Raw genomic sequence first — 12,003 nt, 5'->3', positions numbered from 1 at the left:
TAGAACAGCATGAACCATACTATAAGGATATTCCACAAAATGTAGCTTAAGCAATCACTTTCAAGTCCTGGTTCCTACACCAAAAAGTACTGAGAGCTAAGTGCTCATAAAAGTGTGGAGATGCTAATTCTGATAGAAAATATAAATGTATTCAAGAATGCATTGTTTGGAAGTTAAATATAAAAATATCACACAACATATATTTACAAATGTTAAAACATGTCATTTAAATATAATCATTTAAATAAATATAGGTATTACAAATATTGTGTAGGAAACCTCAATCTGGCTATGAATAACCCAAATATTATGGGCTGTTAGATTGGTTAAGCACTTGGTCAATGATTTCTCTAAGTGTGAGCTGCTCTAAATTTAGATGGCAAATAATGTAGTTACTGCAAGCTTGATTGCTTTACTTTTAAAAATCTGACTTTGAGAACTTATTGGAAGAAGTGCTTTTTAAGGAAATAGGTAATATATTAACTCTCGATCCTAGTAATACTGATGCAAATTCATTATGACTTTTAAAAGGTTATTCAAATAGTGTTCAGAAGCCACTTCTTGAGACTTTATAATGTGCTCCACGTGACACATAACACTTTTTATAATAAACATCTTGTATTACTTTATGAAAAAGAGTTTGCATTCATCATAACAGTAAACATATGGCTTCACACTGTCATTTACTAAATTATTACTGGTAATTTGAAAATTAAACATTGCTACTAAAATTACATCAATAAATCACTAAAAGAATTTCACACCTTTCCTTAAGAGATTAGTGTTTGTGATCAATGATCCTTTCACATGAAATTATTAATAAGTATTTTAAAGGGCATTCATTTGTCTATGTTACATAAGGACCAGCAGCTAAAGTCAAAAAATAACTCAAAAGCAGAACTATGAGTTAACTTTGGGGTAACAAGCCTGTCCATATTTAATCCTAAGAAAGAAAGAGACTGAAAAAAATCACTAGAACATTTCTGCAAAAATAAAATGCCAGGGTTGCTTTCTGTACACTTGCAGATTATCCACTAGTAAAGAAAAGATCCTCTGTTTTAGACAAAAATTGTTATTCACCAGAAGTGCCAGTAATAACCATATTTATGTAAAACTACAGGAGAAATATTTTTTTTCAAAAATAGAAGATAGTGGTAATGAATTGTGTTTCATTTCATGGGAGTGAAGTGGGAAAAAGAGGTAAGATACAACCATGGCTTCAAAAGCATTAGCATATTTAAAGGTTCTCTTCATCTTGGTCAAATATTGGACAGCGTTTGAACATATGGCAAAGGCAATAGACAACTCTGTAGTTACTGCAATTTTACACTGAGATAACTGGGTGATTGGAAGAAGTTAACCTACTTATCTACCTACCTCCTTAGATAGTTAATTTACATTTTTATGAGATGCAAAATAACAGAAATTAGAAACTAAGAATGAGAAGTGAGTCTGTTTGTTTTTGCATCTTAAGGTGCGGTGCTTTAGCATATAACTTAACCTTCCTATGTCTCAGTTTCTCCTCTCCAAAATGAGGAGAGTATATTAATAGGGTCAGTGTGAGGATCAAGTGAATTATGTATCAAACATACTAACTGTGGTTCAAAACCATTACTATATATTTATTGTTATTATTCTCATCCACTTCATGGAAGAACATTTCAGATAATAAAATGCAAATTTCAAATTTGAATTCTTTGAGATTGATTAGATATATGTCTTTAAGATTCTGACTAGATGTAATGAAATACATCATGAGAATGGACTCAAAAATTAAGAATACATTGATGAAAGTAATTAATGTACAACTTACTGAATCATCATTATACAATTACTTAAGTGCACTTATTGAATGAGAAGGGTCACATAAATATGAATTTACTTATGAGATCCATAGCTTTGCAATATATGCTTCTACATGATAGAATATAGCTGCACAGTAAAATCTGCCATCTAGAACTATCTGTAGTTTTCTCAGTGACTGTTTAATAAGCCTAGTCTCCAGAAAGTAACTATTATAAAAATGTAACATCTTATTTCTACTCTATTAATATTATCCTAATATAGATAATACACTATAATAGAAATTAAACTAGTTCAACTATGAAAAGGAATGCAAGTCTGAATATTTTAACGCAATGTATTAAATGTCATACACAGTCACCACAGCATATTAATGTAAGAGATCTGGCTCTTGATGAGCCCAAAACTCCAATAAGGTTACAGTACTGTCCTATTTTGTCAACGACTAAACTGAAAGCATGTAGCTTTTCTATACATTTCAAAAAAATTGGTCTTTTACAGGCTGTTTAAGAGAAAGGAATTCATTGCCTTACACAAGTATTTCTTTTTTGGATTCTCAATCCAACATGATATTGAGGTGGTCATAATCATGAGAATTACTTTTTAAATGTCATAGATTTATAAAGGCTGTCTATGTGCAAAGCATTTGTACACTGTTCAAAAACACTTTCCATGCATCTTCTCCTGACTGCCATTTCAACCTATGAAGCTTGCAGTGTTGTACTTCTTTTAATTAATGAAACAATAAAGCTTAGAGAATTAAGAAACTGTCTTAGCAAGGCACCTCATAGCAAATGGCAGCGCTAGATTCAAAGCGAGGCAGGCAGGCGCCGCGGTCTGGAGACTGCTACCTTATACTCTTGCCACAAAGTGGTTTCCAAATCTTATTTTGGCCAAAAGTAGAATCACTTGTGGGGCTCTGTGGGCAGACATTTGTACTCTTAGCGGCACGATGAAAGCACGATACTTAAAACATCTTGTTCTGAAGAATGTTAAGGGCTTTCTCACCTAATGAAAAGCTGGTCATGTTGTTCTACTGTGGTCCTAACATATCGTGGTATGAAGTGCAGAACTCAGTTTTAAAGTCAGTGCCATGGTGTGGAACCAAGTAGAAATCTGACCAAAGTAAACATCCTCAAGAGGGCATGTGTTTGGAATTGTTATGTACAGCAAGTCACTCTCAGAGTTTTTGAGCGGATACATTAATTGCACATTTAAACATTCACTTTATCTGGGTGGGATCCATCAACATACTGTGTTTCTTCACATATAGACACTTCAGTGGAGCCTAAAGTACTGTTTCTGAAAGCGCCACTGTGTCCGGCTGTACAGGTACCAAGAATTGTGTGCAAAAGAACAGGCTCAGAAGACTCCAGCTTCTAAGTAGTGAAGGATGAAATCTCCATAGAGAAACCCTTGCACGGGGTAAGCAAGTCAGTCCTACTTTGAGAACAACTCTTGAATTTTGGGAACTTTAGCGTGTGTAGTGGAAATCATAAAGTCCACATTTGTATTCAGGCTCTGACCTCAGTCAGATAGGTTAACTTCTTTGATGTTACGTTATTCCTTTGAAAATTAATGCCTTAATAATGCCTGTAACCATTCTGAACTATATTATTTTTATTTATTTATTTATTTTTGGCCAGTCCTGGGCCTTGGACTCAGGGCCTGAGCACTGTCCCTGGCTTCTTCCCGCTCAAGGCTAGCACTCTGCCACTTGAGCCACAGCGCCGCTTCTGGCCGTTTTCTGTATATGTGGTGCTGGGAAATCGAACCTAGGGCCTCGTGTATCCGAGGCAGGCACTCTTGCCACTAGGCTATATCCCCAGCCCCTGAACTATATTATTAAGCAACACAATGGCCTTTAATTTTTGTTTAAGTGAAATGTCATATAAGCAGTTACTTTCTTAAATATTAAGTACATCGAAGGCAGTTAATTCTTCTATAACATTAGGATCCATTCTCAACTCCCTTTGGAGTAAAGAGATTGGACAAGAAGACAATGGGATGTTATCCATCAAATGTATTCTCTTTGCCTCTACCTTGAGGAATATACACAGGTTAAACTACTAATATATCTTGTTAGAGAACTATACGTGAAAAATAGCCTGCTTTCTTTTTGACAATGAAAGCTTCCTAGAGACAAACATTCTTCTGGCTTACTCAACAGCGTGACACAGCATCAAAAAAAAGTGCATTGTTTCGTAGCAAACAATGAGAGAGAACTAGGAAAGAGGATTTAAAAGTAGACTCCTTAAATAAAAATGTCATTAATTTGCATTTAGTTTTTTTTTTCAGTTTTGGGATTTGAGTTGTGAAATGACATTAAAACAAGTCCCTCCTAAAAGTAACCACATGTACGTTTTCCCTCATGAATTAGGATTTGTGCTGCCTGGGCCTCACTTGATCTAGTAAGTTCAGGGACATGCACCCATATATGGAATGAAAGGAGGTGTCTCAAACCAGATCCTAAAGAAACATTACTCTCCTGAGCATCATTCTAGGACTACATTGAAAGAGATCAGGAGAGATGACAAGCAAATGTATTTCCCATATTTTATTAATTCCCTCAGAAAAGTTAAGGTTTCAGATATACAGTGCCAGATGTGAAACTCTGATTTGTACGTTGATACCTTTCCAGCGGTGTGGATACCTTTCAAATGGAAGACTAACAAAGGTAAATCCTTGCATAAGGCATGCTGCAACTCGTAATTACTTCACACTTGATCAGAGTAGCATTCTCACTAACGAGGCCCTTTTCCCTTCCATATTTCCATGTCATATGGGGTACAACTTACTGTCTTTAATATAAAAGCTCAGATAGACACTTCTGTGTAGTAATGAAGTAGGCAGGGGTATGATAAACTGCTCATCTAGAGGCACCGTACTCACAGATAACAATTCCAATGTTCTTCCATAGGATATAAAGTCTATTCTTTTCCTGAACACTTTGGTTAAATTTCTTAAGCAAAGAGTCCAAGGACCACCTCTTGACATGCGTAAGTTCTATTAACACAGACTTAGAATGAGTTAGAGCAGGGCTGATCCTGTCAAAATAGGAAGAGTTAAGTTGCAGTTAACATCTCATAGGAAACCATTAGGCCGGTTCCAGTGGACCATGCTTGAAACATTCTTGTGAGGAAAAGGCACTGCATGCTAATTTTTTCAATTATAAATAAAAATCAGCTGGGTGTTGAATAATTTATGGCTTCCTGCAAAGCTGAATTTGAAAACATCAAGCTGGCAGCCGAGGCCAATTCTAGCCCACGCATGGACAGCTGCCATGCGCGAATATCTGTTACTTTCTTGGAGATTATCTCCACATGCTGTATTATCTGGCTTTCCACATTAGCAAGTAACATGAAACACAATCAATATCACAGAGTCCACAACACAATTAAAGACAAAGATGAGGCATCTATAGCTTGCTGGTACAGAAACCTGAAGGGAATAAGGTATTGTCCTCTAATTATGAAAGTCAATCCTGGTTGGAAATAAAGATAAATTGGATAGTTATTGACTTACTTCAGGTCCCTTCAGAAATGCGTACTCAATTTTCCAATTAAGATAGCAAATGATAATGGAACTTAAGAAATCAAAGTCATAAAAGTGACTACACTTTAGAAGTTATTGGGAGGAGAATGTCATATAAATTCCTTCAAGAGGAATTTAATTACCCTAAAAGAAGATAATGCATATGCACTGAATACACTGGAATTTATATATAAGCATTTGAAACCCTTAACTTCTTTGTATTGAGCAAAATGGAAAATGTTGACTTGTTATACTGGTTTTCACTGTGTTTAAAACCACGCTTGCCAAAAAGATCTAAGTATGTTTGGTCATTTTAGTTCTGATTCTCCCATTGAACACCCAGTAAATTTATGTGGTATTGGACACAAAAGGAAAAAGAAAGGAAGAAAAAAGAAAACCTCCTCAAACCAAGGAGGTATGTGATGACTCAACTCTGTAATGCTTTTTTTTTGCTAACAAATCTTTTACATTGATAGGTTTTTTTATTCCCTTCAGGTTTTGCTAATGTGGATTGCACTCTTTCATACTTTATTTCTTAAAAGAAACCCTACACGCACCTCCTGTATGTTCTGGCTCCCAGGCGCCTTCGCCAGGCTGCTGTAATGAGAAAACTTTGTTCTCTGCCGGCCTCAAAGTAGATTCTAGTCTGTGGAATTTGTGAATTCTGTCTCTGACAAGAATAGCATTGCCCCGCTCCCCGTGCTCTGCACCCTCTCTCGCGTCAGACCGACCAAGATCCTTCTTTTGGACTACGTTTGCAATCTCGGCTACCAGGTCTGAATCTGATTCTGCCTTTTCTGTAGGATTATACTTGTGCACATGAACAACATCTTCCCTTTCTCCTAGCAGCTTGGAAAGGAGTGAATAGAAATCACCTGTGGAGAAAAGAAAAGAGACACAGAGGTGGAAGGTTGATAAGATGGCAAAATTTACAGTTGTTGGTGCCTTAATAGCAAGGTTGTTCTTAGACTTTCAAATATAGGAAAAGGAAAACACAAAACAACACAGAATTCCTGTAACTCTGAAAGAATAATATGTCCTTATGTTTCATTAACCTACCACCTACTCTTATTATTACATAGCATGCCTACTGACATTTGTAGAAACAACGTAATACATATGCAGGTGCATGGTAAATTTCAACAAATAGCTTTCACAGTATAGTTAAATTGATAAAGAAATAGAGACTGCATCAGATTCCTAAAGTACTATCAACAGCCACATTAAAGAAAATGAATCTTCACAGCTTGTCTGTACAAAGCCTTCACAAGTTAAGTTAGAAGTCGATTAAAGTATGTATTTTCAAATGCTTATAACTGGTTTGGCCATGATACATGCCACTAAAAGTATTTTACTAAGAAACTGGTACAAGAGCTTATGAAGTCTTTCTAAAATTATGCTGATGGATCCTGTCATGTTTACAAATGGTCATGACCATGGAATCAGCTCATTCAAGGTGAAATCTTTAACGCGAAAATAATTACTGAGTACTAAAATCAATCTCCTTAAAATGAATGAAGTGAATTCCAGCTCAATGAAACTGGTAAGTCACCATACCACCCTGCCCCACAGAAAAATGAAATCCACTATTAAACTCTTTTGTTTCATATACTAAGCATAAAGAGTTCAATATGACTATACAATGAGACCTTTCATATAAAAAATGAAAGGCAATGTTTCCGATACCAAAGTCCTAATTTATAAAATTTGGATCAAGTCAGGCTAACAGAAGAAGAAACACAGGGTCAGAGCTCTGTATATTCCGTTTTGTCAGCAAAATTCTGAAAGCTACAATAAAATACAAAATGTACAATATGGTAGCTTCACTGAAATCATCATTTAAAACTGTCATTGGTTAAGGAAGTATAAAACGTTAGAACAATGACATTGGCTTAGCTATGCTCAAGTTTCAGGGAGCCTATGAGAATATTCCAGAACATTGTCACTACAGATCACTCCTGCTGTAAGACAGACCACTAGATGGCTATCTCTTACAGTCTTAAGCAGAAACCTGAAAGATCCCTCCTTCCCTCCCTCCTTCTCTGTCCCCTGCCCTCTCCCCCCTTTTGGCATTACTAGAGTTTGATCTCTGCCTTGCACTTTTGAGGTATAACTTTACCCAGCCCTTTTTTAATCTCTGTTGTTGGATGGAGTCTCATGTTTTCCCTAAGGCCAGTCTTAACCCAGAATCAGTCCTCTGTACCTGGGATCACAGATGCATACCACGATGCCTGGTTTATTTTTTGAGATGAAGTCTCACTAATATTTTGCTCATGTTGGCCTCAAAGTATAATCTTCCAGACCTCTACCTCCTGATTATCAGGGATTACAGGTGAGAGTCACTGTGTTTGACATGACTAGTTCATGCTTTGATATGAAAATGTAATCTTTCTTGTTCTCTTCAGTAAGTTAGCACTTACTATTATTATCAAGGTAACGTTATACACGATCAAATTACATATAACATTCTAAAGTGACTTTTGTTTATTTAATTATCTCTGAAAGATATAAACTGCAAGACACAGATGCCGTTTTATATGATACAGATGCAGTTTTATGTAAAAGGAAAAAAATTTTCTCCTTTCTGTTCACATTCCCAGTGATTAATAACTATGCTTCCTATCATAATAGGTGCTCACTTATTCTAGAATAAAAATAACTTGTTGAATTATGTATAAGCAAAAACAACTCCAAGGACACAGGAGGATTCTATTGTTGATGTTACATTTAAAGTCCTAGGTGAATTTCCTTTGGCGTACGCTACATGGTTACTGTATATGATTTTGGTACACTGGGTATTGTATATATGCCTACCTGATCTAGGGAAGGGAAGGAAAAACGAGGGTGTAAGATAGCACAAGAAATGTACTCACTGCCCTATTATGTAACTGTACCCCTTTTGCACAACACCTTGTCAACAAAATTTAATTAATTAAAAAAAACTTGTTGAAATTGCCATTTGCTTTTGTTTTCAGTACAAATTTATTTCCTTGCTGATTTTATACCGTAGCACATTCCCATTTATTCGCCAATTCCTTTTATTTTTTCAATATTGGTACCAGGTTTGCACTTGGTGAGCAGGGATATTACCAGATAAGCCATGACCCCATTCCTTTTTGCTTTATTTATCTTTTGTAAAGGATCTCATGGGTGGCCTGAATCATGATTTTTTTTTTAAGCTTTCTGTGTGGCTGGATGCTGTCATTCCTAGTATGATTGCGATGAGGGGAGGCTCTCCTAAACTTCTGCCCAGGTTGGCCCAGAACCATGTCCCTCCTGGTCCCCATCTCCCAAATAGCTACAGCTAGGATTACAGACATCAACCACTATGCTCCATTTACCCTTCCATGTCTTTGTGTATGTTGTTCATTTTTATTTTATTTTTCTGTTAGTATGTTTAGATTTCAGGGTCACTGTCACTTTCCTACTTGACCCGAAAAAGCATCCAGTGCTTTTTTTCTTGAATATTATTAATATTATTATTAATATCATTATTAATGCTGTGTTGACTTTTTACATGAGGATAGCCTTGGACATCAATTTTCCTGTCTTTACCTTCTGCATAGCTAGGATCACAGGTGTATATCATCACACTCAACGGTTCTTTTCTTTATACCTTTTGTTATTATCTTTTTTTTTGCCAGGCCTGGGTCTTGAACTCGGGGCCTGAGCACTGTCCCTGGCTTCTTTTTGCTCAAGGCTAGCACTCTGCCACTTGAGCCACAGTCCCACTTCTGGCCACTTTCTATATATGTGGTGCTCGGGAATCAAACCCAGGGCTTCATGTATATGAATGAGGCAAGCACTCTTGCCACTAGGCCATATTCCCAGCCCCCCCTTTTTTTTATTATCTTTAAGAAGTTGTACGAAGCAGTTGCCATTTAACAAAGCACTTTATGGATCCAATGCATCTTGATCAAGGTCATCCCTTTCAGCATTCCCACTCACATCTCTCCACCGCACCCTTCCCCTCACTTTTCTTAATTTTGTAGGATGTACATTGAATTCTGCCGCCTCCTCTTTCTCCTCTTCCTGATAATATCTTGCTAATTTTTTTTGCATGGCTAGCCTCAAACTGTGATCCTCCAGCCCGTGTCTCCCATGTGGTTGGGATTACAACCGTGAGCCACTGCACCTGAATAACACTTCAACTCCTATGAAAAACAGAAATGCTGGAGGTCTCTCAAATATAAATTTTACTGAGTGGGAGACATATAAATTATAAATAAAATATAAATTTTACTATGTGGGAGACATAATTATAGTGGCAACTAATATTGCTGAAATAGGAAATACAACACAGCAAATATGCATGTAAACACTTCCATGAAACTCTGGCCTTTAAGTTGTGTACTTGCACGAACTACTTGCTGCTCAGTGCACATTTTTCTGTGCAGCAAGGGCTATTCATGATTCCCTGGTCCAAGCATGGAAATGTCTCTTGCTTACTTTGAGAAACATGATATGAATAAATTAAAATAAATCAAAACACACATTGAAAATTTGGCAGCAGAGAAAAAGTACAGTCATAACATTGAATGCATACCTTACACAATTAAGAAAACTGCAGGAAGGAAGTGTTAGGGGGATAGAGAATAATGAAAGTGGTGACGCTGTTCAAAATGCTTTGCATTCATGAACTGATTTGTTGAATAGTAATTCCTATGTACAAGTACCTGAAGATAATAAAAATTTCAAACACCCCAAAATTTAAGTGCAAAAATTTATGGTTGTTGCATGAAAACACACAGGTGTCTTTAGCTTATAAAAATGTAAAGATCAGAATTATGACAGATGTCTTATAAAAATGATTTTTAAAAACCCTCTTAGAAACTTTCCAGGATAAAAATAATCAGTTATTAACTTTCCTTGGCTATCACTAGTATGTAATTAAGCCCAACCCAACAGTTCTTACATAATGTCTATACAGTCTGCCCATCAGCATTTTAACCACTGACAAAATATGCCAAGGAACCCAGCTAATGAGATTAGAGCCTAGAAACACATTGGTTAATAGAGGGACTGTAAAGGATGTAAAATATGAAAGCTCTCTTTTTAGGTTTTAATAATTTGTTTAAAGACTCAGGCATAACTTATTTTGTCTTCTGGTTAAAGTCAATTTGGTGCATGGATTGTTTACTTACTACTCATATGCAATATTTATTCTCTAGCTTTGGGGAAGTAAAATATAATGGTGCTGCCCAGCTCAGACATCACAAATGACCTGAACCTTATTACATTTTTGACTTTTATAGGACTCCTTTGATTAAAGAACAATCAGAAATGAGATTTAGCCTTCCTAAGAAAATGAAGAAAATATAAATTGAAGAATATAAAATAAGAGAATCTTCTGAAACTACCATGCACACAGATCTATCTCAGAAAAAGCAACAATGGTGTGATAAATGCTCATTCACATCTGCCTATTCCATTATTAGGACACCAAAACAGCATTCAGTCAGCTTCCCAGAGCCTTGAGGGTATTCAGAATTGTGCTTGATAGATGAGTTCAATAAATAAAGACTGTGAGTGGGTCATAAATCATAACAAACTGATAAAATTTTAGTGAATAAGACAACAAAACAGAATGTTATCTTCTTTAAAACTAAGTGGCATTAAGGATCCATGAAATTCGCTAGGATGGGTCTAAAATCAAGCATTCTTTGTCAGGGGATGGAGGAAATGTCTTATCCTGAATAAGCAAAGGAATATAATTTTTTGGCAGTTAAGTCCTGCCTTTGTGTCCCTTTTCACACAAATATTACCAAATTTAATGATTAAAAAAACCTTTCACAGTATACAATTGTGGTTTTAACTTGAAATCTTGTTCTCTTGAATCTGCTTATATGATAAAACATGCCAGGGGTAGTTCATTTTTGTTAGCATAAAACCACTGTGAAATCATACTGTTTCACAGAAGGTATCTGAAGACCTTTAACTGTCTGGGGTCATGGAATGTTTTCCCTCTACAAATTGTATTTTTGTCATATCCTACCTGCCTTGGGAATAGAATACCTCCTGCTGACCTTTGAGCAGAGAGATTGATTAGACTGAGCACCAAGACTACAATGGGAAGAGTGTGGTACAAACCGAATAAAACAAGTTAAAGCCTTTCCTGCAGCAAAAGAATTATTGTCCAGCATGTAGCACACAATGATACTGCCATGTTGGTACTGTAGATTTCAGCTTTCAATTACTGGCCTCAGTTTTTATGGACATCAAATCATCCTGATAATTCTGACAGGAATGCCACCAGCACAGCTGCTGAGACTTGGAGAATCTTGGTTGCAGTGATGCTGTGATTCTGCCTATAAACCTTAGGTTGTACTACTGGCATAGGAAACAGAGATAAGAAATAATAACACTTAGGAAATAAAGATAAGTTGTCAAACATGTGTTAGTTTCCTAAAAGGGCCAATCACAATACATAAGTGAAAGATGTGTATGTAGGGTCTATGAGATACAAATCTCACCTCCTTTTTCCATTTCCACATAGCTTTCCAGGACTCACCTATTTCTCCATTGTCTTTACTATTTAATTTATAAAACTTATTACATATACAGTGAATTCCTCACATAAAATGATTTTATAGGATAGTAGACATGTTTGTTTCAGATATCGATTTGCTTTTATGCATGGACACAGACATAATCAACTTGTTTACT

General features: G+C 36.1%; 1 protein-coding gene and 1 long non-coding RNA gene across 9 annotated transcripts in view; one reads left to right on the top strand and one right to left on the bottom strand.

Annotated features, from left to right (window-relative positions):
* The window catches only part of Pam (peptidylglycine alpha-amidating monooxygenase), a 155,367-nt gene that overhangs the window by 37,505 nt on the left and 105,859 nt on the right, over nt 1–12,003 (bottom strand). For 4 of the 8 annotated variants that reach the window (XM_048331140.1, XM_048331141.1, XM_048331142.1 and 1 more), the window contains exon 14: nt 5,895–6,212. The exons of the other annotated variants lie outside the window; for them this stretch is intronic. In XM_048331140.1, coding sequence (XP_048187097.1) covers nt 5,895–6,212 — 318 coding nt within the window. The remainder of the gene's footprint in view (nt 1–5,894; nt 6,213–12,003) is intronic. 8 annotated transcript variants of the gene reach the window in all.
* Nucleotides 4,140–10,786, top strand: LOC125339855. Its single transcript, XR_007208645.1, has 3 exons — nt 4,140–4,150; nt 5,444–5,446; nt 10,651–10,786. It is a non-coding gene; the product is annotated as an uncharacterized LOC125339855 (long non-coding RNA).

The sequence above is a fragment of the Perognathus longimembris genome, chromosome 22 (genome assembly GCF_023159225.1).
Source record: "Perognathus longimembris pacificus isolate PPM17 chromosome 22, ASM2315922v1, whole genome shotgun sequence".
NCBI classification, from domain to species: domain Eukaryota; kingdom Metazoa; phylum Chordata; class Mammalia; order Rodentia; family Heteromyidae; genus Perognathus; species Perognathus longimembris.
The sequence above is the reverse complement of the archived record's forward strand: the minus strand, read 5'-3'. Positions and strand labels throughout refer to the sequence as shown.